Source organism: Puma concolor, chromosome B1, assembly GCF_028749965.1.
Source record: "Puma concolor isolate L17-30 chromosome B1, mPumCon1.1.hap2, whole genome shotgun sequence".
Lineage (NCBI taxonomy): Eukaryota > Metazoa > Chordata > Mammalia > Carnivora > Felidae > Puma > Puma concolor.
In genome coordinates, this window is record NC_141670.1 from 117,703,070 (window position 1) to 117,718,158 (window position 15,089).

Below are 15,089 nucleotides of genomic sequence, written 5' to 3' on the forward strand. Positions count from 1 at the left end.
AGTTGTGACTTAGAAGCACTCCTTCTCGATTATACCTTTGTTTAATCTTTGAACAAATATTTACTGAGATCCAAGGCACTGAAAATCTCTTTTAAGGAAGACAGATACATATAATGAATATGTGACAAACATTACATACACAAAGATATACTACAGAAATGCAGAGATAAATAATTCTGCCTAAAGTGGGAAAGAATGATTTTGTGTAAGGACATTCACAATTTATACAAAGAGAGATTACAAAAGAAGAGGTAATTCAAAATAATGAACAATGTTTAATCTTACTAGCAAAAGCTAGTAAAAATCCAAGTGATATAGAATATACAACAAAATTACTAGGAAACAATACACCAAAAATCTTAGTTACCTTTGAGTGATAATCTATATATTTAATATAATGCAGTATAACAGTATATCTACATATCTACATTTTTAACTTTAATCTACTCCCTAGGCATTTGCAATACTTTTATCAGGAATCCATAGTCCAGAGGTGACTGCAAACGTCAAAATCTATACCAAGAGCTTAGTCATCATAAAAGATTTTAGACATGTTTCGTTAAAAGATAAGCGATGCTCACATGTGGCAGGCTACAAAGACTGTATTGTAACCATAGCCTCTGCATGGGCAGAAATGGATTCTGGCAATTCTAGCAGCCAAGCACCAATGGAACACCCCACTATCCCAGCACTGCCCAATATGGTAGCTGCCAACCACACATAGCTATTTACATTTAAATTTAAAATAATAAAAAACTCTGTTCCTTAGTCACACCAGACACATTTAAAATGTTCAACAGCCATCACTGGTTATTAGCTACTGTGTTGGATTATGAAGCCATACAGTATCTCCATCACTACAGACAGTACCACTGGACACAGGCATTCTAGACATAGAGCTCCATTTGGTCTTGTGTACTTCCTCCTCCCACAAAGGAAGACTCTTGTCTCATTTGACTAGAAGATTAACTAATCCTGCAGTCACAAAAATACAACGTATCTTATTTTGGGTATGAACTTCATCATACTTAGAACAGGCTGATTGCTTTGTGCCTACATCTGAATGAATTTTATAAAGTGAAAGAATTAGTTTGAGTTGCTTTCACTATAACCATACCACCCAGTGGTGAAGTTATGTAGAAGATGTACAGCTCCTATCTACTTCTAAGAAAGGTTACTGATGTTTACCAAAAGGAACTGGTAAGTGTTAGATGCTAAATTGGCTTAGGTTAGTTCACAAATTCCTCAGCCATATTTTCCAAAAAATCTTAAGTGGTTACAAGTGTTATGAGAGGTATGAATAATGAATTATAAAAGCACTTTTTTTAGACATACCTAGAAAAATGAAATCTACAAAGGAGTAAAGGAGACGAGGTCAAAAGAGTCAGATTTATGAGAATAGCTTCAAGCAATAAGGTTAAGGATAAATTAGAAAAGACTAAAAAGCTAACTTTCTACCTGTGACTTCTCTGAAACTGAAATATACACTAAAATTTAGTCACATCAAACCACATATGGACCTTTACACTTAATATCTACTTTCTATGTTTAGTTATGTTAAAACATACTCTACCTCAAATAACACACTCCTACCCTGTCAACCTGGTCAATCTTCACATATTCCTTTAGAGCTCAGTTTCTATATTCCAATATCATACTGTTCCTTATTTTATTCTAGTTCATAAAGGTTTCAACTTTCTTTTGACACCACTATTAATATCGAAAATGTTGACATCTGATAAACCAGTCAAGAGCCAAGTAACCTTGAAGTTTAACAATACCTTTCATTTCAATTTTCTCTTTCATCTTTTCTTCTGCTCTTCCTCCTGTTATCTGTTCTTTGGCACCAGAAGATACAGTTGTCATTGGTATAGACTGTATCACTTTTTCGGAAACTGTGGAATTAGCTTGCAGTGGAGTACCAGATGGGAATGGTATTTGTTTCACTGACACAGAAAATGAAATAAAGTCATTATGAACTCTTTTTAAAAGAAAATTTCACTGTATATGATTATCAAATCTCTACTCTCTGAGACTGTAAAAAGGCTGCCAAAAAATTAATAATATTTTAAACATGATAAAAGTTAAAAGATCCTCATTTAATCACTAATGACTCAACTGAGACAATTGCACACAATAATAATGACTAATATTTATCATGTATTATGTCCTAGACACTTTTCAAAATGATTTATATAAATTAACTCTTGTATTTCTAATACCCTAAAAGCAGTACGTTTTCTGTTGTTGTTGTTTTTTAGAGAAAGAGAACAGAAACAAGGGAAAGGGGGAGAGAGAAAGAGACAGAGACAAAGAATCTTATGCAAGTTCTATGCTCAGTGCAAAGCCCAAAATGGAGCTCAATCCCATGACCCTGGAATCATGACCTGAGCCGAAATCAAGAGTTAAGACACTCAAGCGATTGAGCCACCGAGGCACCTCTAAAAGCAGTAACTTCTATTCACATCCCCATTTACAGATGATCAACATGAGCAATACAGAAGTTAAAAACTTGGCCCATCACACACAGAATTGGTAGGAAAATAAATTTATACTGAGGCAGTCTGTCTCCAGAGACTAGCCTCTCATGGTTTGGCAAGATGGCATGTTTTTCACTCAGGTTTTCTTTTATAATGAACAATTAACAGGAAAGTGTTTTAATAATAGTCATTTCTTTATCAGCATTAATGGAGATGCAAGTCCATAATTCTATTTCAAAAAACTTTTTAAGGAAGAAAATTCCTTCAGCAATGTTAAAAACACTCTCATGGCCTAGTGAATATGGAAAAACAAAATCTTGTGAGGGATTTTGATGTGGGTTAGATTCTGGCCAATATTCAGACCACTTTTCTGAGGTATTTTTAAGTTCCCTGGAGGCTATTGCTTCATTAAGTAATGTGACACTCCTTATTTTATGTTCCACCATTCGACAGAATACAATACTTTAATTTAAGCTGTTGATATGCTTTAGCATTTCATTAATAAGATTAGAGTTTAAAATGTTCCAGGGCAAACTTTTGAAACTGGGAAAATGGAAAGCAGTTTTACACTGCTAATATTTTAACTGTTTATTTAATTCTGTACCTGTATTCCAAACCTCTTTGTTGTTGAAAAGATCACATTTTTCATTAACAAACAATATTCTCTTCAGTTGATAGTTTTAAGCACACATTATTGATTTTTCCTTACTTTTGTTTAGTTCACAAAGGGTAGAACCCATACTACAGAATTCAAAATAAACCACTCACTGACAGAATAACATGATAGGAAGTAGTAAGAGAGGCTTTCACTATACTTGGGCCTACTTAACTCACTTAAAAAGATTTTCTATGGCACAAAAACAGACACATAGACCAATGGAATAGAATAGAAACCCCAGAACTAGGCCCACAAACGTATGGCCAACTCATCTTTTACAAAGCAGGAAAGAACATCCAATGGAAAAAAGACAGTCTCTTTAACAAATGGTGCTGGGAGAACTGGACAGCAACATGCAGAAGGTTGAAACTAGACCACTTTCTCACACCATTCACAAAAATAAACTCAAAATGGATAAAGGACCTGAATGTGAGACAGGAAACCATCAAAACCTTAGAGGAGAAAGCAGGAAAAGACCTCTCTGACCTCAGCTGTAGCAATCTCTTACTCGACACATCCCCAAAGGCAAGGGAATTAAAAGCAAAAGTGAATTACTGGGACCTTATGAAGATAAAAAGCTTCTGCACAGCAAAGGAAACAACCAACAAAACTAAAAGGCAACCAACGGAATGCGAAAAGATATTTGCAAATGACATATCGGGCAAAGGGCTAGTATCCAAAATCTATAAAGAGCTCACCAAACTCCACACCCGAAAAACAAATAACCCAGTGAAGAAATGGGCAGAAAACATGAATAGACACTTCTCTAAAGAAGACATCCGGATGGCCAACAGGCACATGAAAAGATGTTCAACGTCGCTCCTTATCAGGGAAATACAAATCAAAACCACACTCAGATATCACCTCACACCAGTCAGAGTGGCCAAAATGAACAAATCAGGAGACTATAGATGCTGGAGAGGGTGTGTAGAAACAGGAACCCTCTTGCACTGTTGGTGGGAATGCAAATTGGTGCAGCCGCTCTGGAAATAGTGTGGAGGTTCCTCAGAAAATTAAAAATAGACCTACCCTATGACCCAGCAATAGCACTGCTAGGAATTTAGCCAAGGGATACAGGAGTACTGATGCATAGGGGCACTTGTACCCCAATGTTTATAGCAGCACTCTCAACAATAGCCAAATTATGGAAAGAGCCTAAATGTCCATCAACTGATGAATGGATAAAGAAATTGTGGTTTATATACACAATAGAATACTACGTGGCAATGAGAAAAAATGAAATATGGCCTTTTGTAGCAATGTGGATGGAACTGGAGAGTGTGACGCTAAGTGAAATAAGCCATACAGAGAAAGACAGATACCATATGGTTTCACTCTTATGTGGATCCTGAGAAACTTAACAGAAACCCATGGGGGAGGGGAAGGAAAAAAAAAAAAGAGGTTAGAGTGGGAGAGAGCCAAGGCATAAGAGACTGTTAAAAACTGAGAACAAACTGAGGGTTGATGCGGGGGGGGAGGGAGGGGAGGGTGGGTGATGGGTACTGAGGAGGGCACCTTTTGGGATGAGCACTGGGTGTTGTATGGAAACCAATTTGACAATTTCATATATTAAAAAATAAATAAATAAATAAAGGAAAGATTTTCTATAATATAATCAAATGCGTCTCTCTGTGTGGTACTTTAATATTGTAACAGAGCTATTGTTATTGTTGTTCTATAATATAAATTTGTCTAGACACCTTTAAAATAATTCAGTAAAATTTAAATTTTTATTTATAACATAATTGAAATGATAATTATCTGCTGAGTTGAATAACCTAAAAATTATATGATTTCAGGAGTGCCTGGGTAGCTCAGTTGGTTAAGCGACAGACTCTCGATTTTGGCTCAGGTCAAAATCTCACGATTGAGATTGAGCCCTGCATCAGACTCTGAACTGAGCGTGGAGCCTGCTTGGGATTCTCTCTCTGCCCCTCCCCTCCTTGCCAACACGCATGCACTCTCTCTCTTTCTCCCTCAAAATAAATAAACATTTATAAAAACTTTATGATTTCAAGCAAATTACTTTATAGCTGTCAGCTTTAGTTTCCTCATGTATAAAACAAGGACATTTGTGTACACAATTTTAAGGATAAAATATATAATATACATGAAGCACTTGGCATACCTGCCTGGCATATAGTAAAACTTAATAAATGTCAGCTAAATATTATTATGGCTTATTTTCAATAACTAATAGGGAACAGTGATGATCTAGTTGAAGCATATAGCACAGAGATTAAAAGCATAGTTTTTGTTTTTTTTTTCAAAAATAAACATAAAAAAATTTTTTTAAAAAAAGGGGCCCCTGGGTGGCTCAGTCAGCAGAGCGTCTGACTTCAGCTCAGGTCATGATCTTGCGGTTTGTGAGTTCGAGCCCCACGTTGGACTCTGTGCTGACAGCTCAGAGCCTGGAGCCTGCTTCGGATTCTGTGTCTGCCTCTCTTTCTGCCCCTCCTCTGCTCACACCCTGTCTCTCCCTCTCTCTCAAAAATAAATAAACATAAAAAAATTTTTTTAACCAAAGTTTCTTTTTTTTTAATTCAAGTATAATTAACATACAGTGTGCTACATTACTTTCACATGTACAGTATGATTTCCCTGATGAGGTAAGAATATACAATGGAAAAAAGACAGTCTCTTCAACAAATGGTGTTAGGAAAACTGAACAGCTATATGCAAAAGAATGAAACTGGAGCACTTTCTTACAGAATACACAAAAATAAACTCAAAATGGATTAAAGACCTAAATGTGAGATCTGAAAGTTCCTAGAAGAAAAGACAGGCAATAATTTCTCTTGACTTCAGCCACAGCAACATTTTCTAAACATTTTCTAAACTGAAGCAAGAGAAACAAAAACAAAACTAAACTACTAAGACTACACCAGAATAAAGCCTTTTGCACAGTGAAAGAAACCATCCACAAAACAAAAAGGCAATTAACTGAATGAGGGAAGACACTTGCGAATGATATATCTGATCAGGGGTTAATATCCAAATTATATGAAGAACAACTATAATTCAACACCAAAAATAATTAATAATAATTCAACACCAATAATAATAATCCACTTAATAATAGGCATAGTACCTGAAGAGACATTTTTCCAAAGACATACAGATGCCAACAAACACATGAAAAAGATGCTCAATGTCACTAAAAGCATAGGTTTTTGAAACCCTGCTCTGCCACTTTTTGCATGAGCTCAAACAAGATCATTTGCCTTTCCTAAATCTCCATTTTCTCTTTTGTAAGGGGAACAATTGCATAAGAAGGGCTACTGTGGGGATAAAATGAGAAATCTAGCATAACACCTAACTTAATAAACAATGATATAATTATTATAAATCAAAACAACCTATTATTTCAATATTTAATCACCTCCGTTTTGAATTTCTGCCTGAATTAGCTCTTGTTTCAATTCTTCAATTTCTTTCCTTAATTTAGCATTTTCAACTCGAAGTTTCTTCTCTTCTCTCAAAGTTGCCTGCAAAACTAGGATCAAGAAAATCCAATAAAGATATAGCCATGTTTTCTAAAAGGTTTCTTATGAATACTATTTGAAAAGAGCATAGCAGTATAAACACAATTAAGATAATATCAGTAAACAAATATTTGTCTATTCCTTTATATCAGTTTAGAATTTATTAAACTACAAAAACGGTAAAAAATCTGTGAAATAATAACAGAACAGAAAAGTTTTGTTTATGGGGCACCTGGGTGGCTGTCAGTTGAACATCCAACTTTGGCTGATGTCATGATCTCACAGTTCATGAGTTCAAACCCCACGTCCAGCTCTGTGCTGACAGCTCAGAGCCTGGAGCCTGCTTCAGAATCTGTGTCTCCCTTTTTCTCTGATACCCCCTACCCTGCTTATGCTCACTCTCTCACTCTCAAAAACTGAATAAAAATTTAAAAATAAATTTTTTTAAGTTTTGTTTATGAATCATTTTTCTAGCTTCCATAATGATGCTAATGACAAATCAATAATACATAAACTATCAAAATGAGACAAATATTAAATACATTATTATTTCTTTAAGCTGGAGATCTAATGATAGCAAACCATAAAAAAACTATTCTCACTTCTTTCTTTTTAATCATTACCTTGTAAAAGTACAATCTGTTATTCTTTTTTTCCTAATTTCTCAGAGGTTGAGCTGGCCTGCCAAATATTTAGTGAGTGAAATAGCTTCAAAGATTTGCTCAACATATAATATGTGCGTTAAAGGTGAGCAACAGGATATACAAAAGAATAAAAACAAAACAAAACAAACAAACAAAAAACAATGATTCTCAGTGGGGTTAGGACTGCTCCGAGGTAGGAGTCTTAAAATCTGTGGGAGTATTTTGGGGCATTTATTGGGCAGAAGTCAGGGATGCCAAATGTCCCGAAACATGCTAGATACACTCATAAAATGAAGAGCTGTTTCACATTCTGCAGAATTTTCCACTGACCGATTGTACATCTGTGTAGGTGAAAATCCTGTTAATCATTTGAGCCTAGATCCTATGTTTTATATATAAACACAAAATATTATTAAACATTTTCATCACACCCTGAATTTTTTATAAATCAAGTATCATATAAATCAAGAATAAACTATTCTTTGCTTTGTTCACAGCCTTACCCGAAGAATTATTCATCATTCTGAGTAAATCAAAAACATAACTGAAAGCTGCTTCTGCTATCGGAGTTGCTAACATAAAGGCAGACTAAATAAACACTCATATCAATTAGCATTATATCTGTTGCATTCTTGGTGATTCTATGTATGTGAATCATACAGCATATGACTTTCTCCTATGTCTGGTAATACCATCCACCTAAGAATTTACTTACTAAAATACGTATTTTTATTATTACTACCATTTATAAATTACTTTCTTTTTTAATTTTCCTGTGTATTATATACATGATTAATGTATGGTTTGAAATTATGTGTATAGGTAGGTTATTTTATCTAAAAAATATTTTATTTACAAAACATTAAGAGATTTTATGAAATATTTATTGCAAAACAGGAACAATGGGACTGGGAAGCATCAGGATAGGCTACCAAAAAGTAAAAATGATAAAGGTGAAGAATAAACACGCACTAAGGGTAGAAAGTTTCCTTTTTCTTTTAATTAGCAAAATTAAAATGTTAGTCAAGTTGTTAACAGGCACCCATATGAGAAAAAATTCACAGAAGAGATTAGAGATCATCTCTAATCTCTTTATCTTACTAATGGAAAGAAATATTAAAAACTTTAAGAAAAATAACAAGAAAAATCCTTTAAGAATTTTAAGAAAAATAAGAAAGTTTATAAAACATTATAAAAAAGACATAATTAAAGCAGTATTTTAAAATAAAGAAAAAATATCCTGAAGAGTAAATGTACAATTCTGTAAGCCATTCACAATCTTACACAGCAAAGAAAAGCATTTCTTAAATTTTTTTTTTTTCAACGTTTATTTATTTTTGGGACAGAGAGAGACAGAGCATGAACGGGCGAGGGGCAGAGAGAGAGGGAGACACAGAATCGGAAACAGGCTCCAGGCTCTGAGCCATCAGCCCAGAGCCCGACGCGGGGCTCGAACTCACGGACCGTGAGATCGTGACCTGGTTGAAGTCGGACGCTTAACCGACTGCGCCACCCAGGCGCCCCGAAAAGCATTTCTTTAGTTATGGTAAAAGACTTAGGAATTTTCGTCACACCATTAACATGGACTATTGAGAAATAAAATATACTTAACAAAATTCAACCTAAATCCTAAAAGGAGAAATTCAGTTGATATTTTTGTACTTATCATAGCAATTTCTAGGTAAAATTTAAAGACATATTGGAAAAACGTAAAAATCATTTCAGAAGATGCCTCAGTAGAGGGTAATATGAGTATATATTTTCACAGGAGATATCTGAGTTCATATTTGATTTTACCCAATTTTCTTCATTTTACTCTCCAATTCTATATCAACTTTTTTTAAACATGAATTTTCCTTTAGCACTCTTAAAATAATACACTGTTTTCCTTATATTACATTCACTACATATGAATTTTAATTTATCTTAATCCCAAAATATTTTACTCAAAATTAAAATGTTAAAGGAATCTAAGTTATCATCAAGATGATGAAATAATATTTACGGGGTAAACACAGTTTTTGTGCTGTCAATATGTGAATTCCTTTTAAGTATCTCCTCAGAAAATGTAAAATCTCTTACTTGCTTTCTCCTTAAGAAGAGCAACTTGCTGCTTTAAATATTCAATAATTTGATCTGCTTCTGCACCCTTCTGTTCCAGTCTCTTCAGAACAGCACCATTAGTTGCCATTTTTTTAAAGATACGGCAGAAAATCCTAAGTGAAAAAATAAGTGATAAGTTATACCACAGAAGGAATAAAATTTATTGTACAGAACACTAAGCAAGCAGTTTGAAAGGAAAAACATCTTCCAGTTTAACAGATCAATATACTAGAAAACTACATTTCCTATACTTTTCCTCCAGAGCAACAAACCGAATAAATGGCAGAAACATTAAATGACTAACTCCTCAATATGTTTGGAAGAGGGAATCAATTTTCTTTGCCTAAATGCAAAAAACATGCTATTTCACATTTTAGGCTGGAAAATTTTAAAGAAACTTTTAAAATACAGCAGAGTATTATAACACAAAACAGGAAGACTAAGGGAAAAGAATAACAATAACCTTAACCAAGCTGTAACTGAGTGCCACTCCTGTGTTCCAAAGTTAAGGATTGCTGAATTCCCTTTTTATATGCTACTTTTAGATACTGGATATTTCTACCGCTTATTTAACTATGTACAAATGTAAGGAGGAATATGTGACTTAGGAAAGACAAAAGAAAAAGATCAACAATTAGGAACATATCAATATTAAAGACATGCCTACTCGGAAATAATGTCAGCATATATACTGTGACTCTTATTAAAGAAAATAATTAGAATTTTAATTTCATAATAATTTACAGAAATTAGAAAACATCCTGTCAGTGTTCAGAAAAATGTGTATATGCAAGCATTCTGAGATTAACTCATAACGTTAAAGTTTAAACTGCCAAATATTAAAACAGTCACACTAACAAAAGACAAGATAAATCATTAATACTACAAATTGCTCTTTTTTTACCTGATTAACTTTAATTTATAATACAAAACATAACAATGACACAAGCGCTGCTGAAGTAATTCTGATTTTAAATAAGTGATACACAATAAAATGGTGAAATTTTTTGATAAAGGAAAAAATTGGCTAATAAAGGACAAATAATGTAAGATGTTTGAAAATTTCAAATTATGCAATATCCATCCTATAAAAAGGACATTCTGAAATCTTTACCTTTTTATTAAAAGAGAAACAATCCTCAAAAAACTTTTACGCTAAAGTTAACAATTTATAAATAGAATGACTAAAAAAAACTGATAAAAATAAAGTTGCTAATAAATGAAGAAAATACAAATGCGGTTAATCTGAGAAAGTCATAATAAACCTCTCATTTTCTATACGGACTATTATTTAACAATTTAAAAAATACAGAGCATTTTGGTACAAAAATTGAAAATGAAGATATTAACTTTTTAATTCAGCCAATTTTTACCAACATAAACACAGAATACCCCGTTGCTCCTCAAATGTTTTTTTTCTTTTTAGAATTTTAGAGAAAAATACATATGAACATATGAAGAAAGTTAAGGTAAAAACAGCTTGTTCTTTTGGACTTTTAGTATCCTCCTATTAGCATTCTTTCAGTTTAATGTTTACTTTAGTCTAACATAATAATCAAATATATTCAATAGGTGAAATAGCTAGCCCAAGAAAAATAATGAGTATTTGATTTAGCATAATTTGTTAACTTTTACTTTTGTAGCAAAAAAAAAAAAAAAAAAAATTTGATGAGTTAATACCAAAATAAATGTGACATTAGTGATATGCCTTAGAAAAATCCCCAGTAAATGAATATCTTAACTCATAAGAAATAACTATAAGTATAAAATAGTTGTCATGAATTTGTCTACTGGTACAGAAGTTATCTCACAAATACCAGCCAAACATGAAACTCCTGTCCTGACTCACAGAAAAAGTTTCAAAACTAACAATAATTTGCAAAATAGAGATCATAAATCCCACCGAAGACAGAAAAAAGATATTTTACTGAGTTGATAAATCTATTAACTATCTACGAAATCGTTATAAAAATGAGTTAAATAAAATATCACTTTTGTAATACATACTGAAGCACCAGCGTAACTTTAGTAAGAAAGAATGCTTAAAACATAAACACAAATGAGCTGAATATACTAAATATATATATAAAACCACTAGAGAAAACAATGGGATAAAAAGAAGTAACACTTTGAATGATACTGATAAAATATATATATATATATCAATGCTTTATGTATTTATTACATAAATTATAAAAGAAGCATAATTTATATACTTGGCTATAACTTTACTATTATAACTTTAGATTAAGGTCTAACTTTAAATCATGAAATAAAACTAGGACTGAGACATCACTTGAAACATTCAGTAAAAATGGATTCATTTTTAGGTTTTTGGGTTTTTTTTTTTTTAATGTTTTTTATTTTTGAGAGAGAGACAGAGACAGAACACGAGCTGGGGAGGGGCAGAGAGAGAGAGAGGTAGACACAAGAACTGAGTGAGGTAGGCTCTAGGCTCTGAGCTGTCAGCACAGAGCCCGAAGCAGGGCTGGAACTCATGAACCACAAGATCATGACCTGGGCTGAAGTCGGATGCTCAACCAACTGAGCCACCCAGGTGCCCTGTAAATGGATTCATTTTTAATCAAATAATTGTACAAATAAAATATGAAAAATAAAGAGAAAACATGTTAGTAACAAAGAGAAATGTTACTGAAAAGACATATATAGGACATGAAGTCTTAAAATGTTGAGAACAGAGAGATGACAGTGATCCTAATAAACCACTCGTATATAAAGTAACTATGGATGACAGAAGCCATCTCAAATTTCCTGATAGGTATTGTTGAGTAATAATATCTAGTGCTTACTTTGTCTTTAGTAACTGCCAGGTCTTTTTCTCAGCACCTCACAATATTAACTTAATTATCACAACACCATGAGATACATATTATTATTATTCCTTCTTCTTGTTTACAATATTAAGAACTTTTTACAAGAGTATGAAATAAAAGTAATTTAATAACAGGAACATGGATTTGCAAATCACAAGACCTTGGATCAAATCCTACCCTTTGCCTCCGAATCAACTTACCTAACCTCTCTGAGCCAAAAGTTTTCTCATTTGTAAAATGGAGATAATTTCATGTATCTCATAGCATTGATATGTGGCAAAATAAGATACCATGAATAATATTCAATATTTCTGGCAAGTGGTAAAAAATGTCAGGCACTGAGCAAAATTCTGGTCACACAAAAAAAGATAGGATATATGTACAAACCTCACCTTCAAGAAGCTCCCAATAGTGTAGGCTACCGATGAGCATGATATTTTGTAGATCTTTAGGTAAATGATTTTTGTTTTCTTAAAGGTTAAGAACATAATAATAAAAATACAAATTATAGATTGATATCAAAAATACATTTAGATAATTTGGCTAAGCCATACCTTAATTTCTTTGTGAGTGGTGGTATACAGTCTATGGGGGTAATAAATATTAATTTATTTACATTAATTGTGAATTTTGTTTATAATAGTATATAAAATATACCTAGAGACTCCTGTCCTCAGGAATACAAGACAACAGCCAACTGAAATCTTTGCACTTTCCCCTACAAACAGATATTGCCATTGTAATTACAGAAACTCTAAAACTAGATTTAAGATTATTTAAACAAATGGTGCACAAAAAAGGAATACTGAATGGCTTATAGATTTCAGTTTGAACACCTTGTGAAAGTCTTCTAAGAAACTAGTATTAATGGTTCTCAACTCTAGCTCAAAAGGCAAAGCAGTCCGACACAAGCCATACATGCCATTTTGCCAAAGGCACACAAATGGCCAAGAATACCAAGAGAAAAATTGTCTTATGAAAATTATGTAAATTGTTTTGGTTTAAGGAAAAGAAAAAAGGAATAAAAATTCACTGAATACTTTCTACTCACAATTTTGCTATGAACCTAAAACTGCTCTAAAAAATAGTCTTAAGAAAATTCACTGAACAGCACACTTAAGAATGCATGAATTTAAAACCTGAAAATACTCTACATCCTAATTACTTATGACAAAGGCTTTATTTGGTTATGCAATAATTAATAATATCCCAACATTTACAACACATATCACCTAATGATAGGTTACTTGTAACTATTTTAACTGCCACAAATATCAATAACATCATTACAAAGGAAGTCTCATTAAGAGAGAAAGTATCTTTTGCTAGCACAGTCATGTTTCCAGCAATAATCAAGTTTTCTTGACAAAATAAAACTTAGGAGCGACTATAAAACACACTAGCTGTTTTAACCAGCATCTATTTTTTTCTTTACTCCTAGGTTATCTTGGCAATATTACTCATGATGTGAAAATTAACCTGTCCTTTGAGATATTCTGGATTAGTTAGAAAGACAAGTCTATATGTTGAACAAAATCTTCCTCAAATGCTAAGAGCTATGTATTATTTTTGAATTAGAAGCTCTGGGAATAGGTTTTCTAGTACTTGTTAATTAACTTTAAACTTTTCAAAAATATAAGTATGATGCATAAATTTATGTCCATATTTTATAGTAATATGTAGATATTGATCACTCGCACCAGCAGAAAAGTAGTTGTCTTTTTTTTCCCTTACAGTATTTATAGCTAACTAATCTTGGTTGAATCACATACTTAACAGCTTGTGTGATCTTGGTCAAGTTACTTAACTTCTCTGTTTCATTTTTTAAATTTATAATGAGGATAATTTCACCTGATTTCACTTTCTATTCCTTGGCACCTCCTTTTAGGGATCCTTTTTCTTGACTTGTTCCTTTTATGTTTTTCAGGGTTTGGTCCTGATTTCTAGTCTCTTCTAAGGATTGCAAACTATTACCACCACACAAAGCAGGGATCCCTTTGTGTTCCAGGGTTAACAATGTTTGAAACAGCTGAAGGTTTAAGCAAGGCAAAACAGACTGAACAACTCTCTGCTGTCTGCCACTTATGCCACCTGCCAGGTCCCTATAAATAACTTACGTTCATGACCCCAATTTTACTTATATTTCCTGATTTTGAGTCGTGTGCTGGGTTTATAGTAGAGAGCAAAATTAAACATATTCTTTGTATTCACTAAGCTTTCAAACAAATGAGGGAAAACACCGTAAATTAGAAAAAAAATTTAAATGAGGTTAAGTTTAGGGCAACAGTGCTAGTTTAATAAAAACACTGCTTAAAGCTTGGACAAATCTTGTACCATTCAACCCAGTGCTCATTTCATTATCATGTGCCAAGTGCTCCACAGTGACTTTCAATTTTACACGGTATTTTACATGGAGTACCTACTGAATTTCGTAACTTTAAGCTTCCTTTGTCTCCTCAAAGCTTTTAATGTGCTAATAGGCTTAGATTTTCTCACAGATAATGCTAATAATAATTTTTTTAAGTTTATTTACTTATTTTGAGAGAAAGCAAGTGTGAGCAGGGGCAGGAGCAGAGAGAGGAGAGAGAAAGGATTCCAAGCAGGCTCCCCACTGTCAGTGTGGAGCCAGATGTAGGACTCTATGCCATGACCTTAGCATGACCTTTAAAACCTAAAAATATTCTACATCCTAATTACTTATGACAAAGGCTTTATTTGGTTATGCAATAATTAATAATATCCCAACATTTACAACATATATCACATAATGATAGGTTACTTAGCCCAAATCAAGAGTTAGACGTTTAACCAACTGAGCCACTCAGGTTACCCAATAATAATAATAATGTTAATAACAGATAACATTTTAGAGTATTTATTATGGG

The 15,089-nt window shown here is 33.1% G+C and overlaps 1 protein-coding gene across 2 annotated transcripts in view; it reads right to left on the reverse strand.

Moving 5' to 3' along the window:
* AIMP1 (aminoacyl tRNA synthetase complex interacting multifunctional protein 1) overlaps positions 1 to 15,089 on the reverse strand; it is a 43,963-nt gene that overhangs the window by 24,331 nt on the left and 4,543 nt on the right. For both annotated transcript variants that reach the window (XM_025921754.2, XM_086704459.1), the window contains exons 2-4: positions 9,350 to 9,483; positions 6,521 to 6,634; positions 1,782 to 1,946 (exon numbers count right to left, since the gene is read on the reverse strand). In XM_025921754.2, the coding sequence (XP_025777539.1) occupies positions 1,782 to 1,946; positions 6,521 to 6,634; positions 9,350 to 9,483 (413 nt within the window). The remainder of the gene's footprint in view (positions 1 to 1,781; positions 1,947 to 6,520; positions 6,635 to 9,349; positions 9,484 to 15,089) is intronic.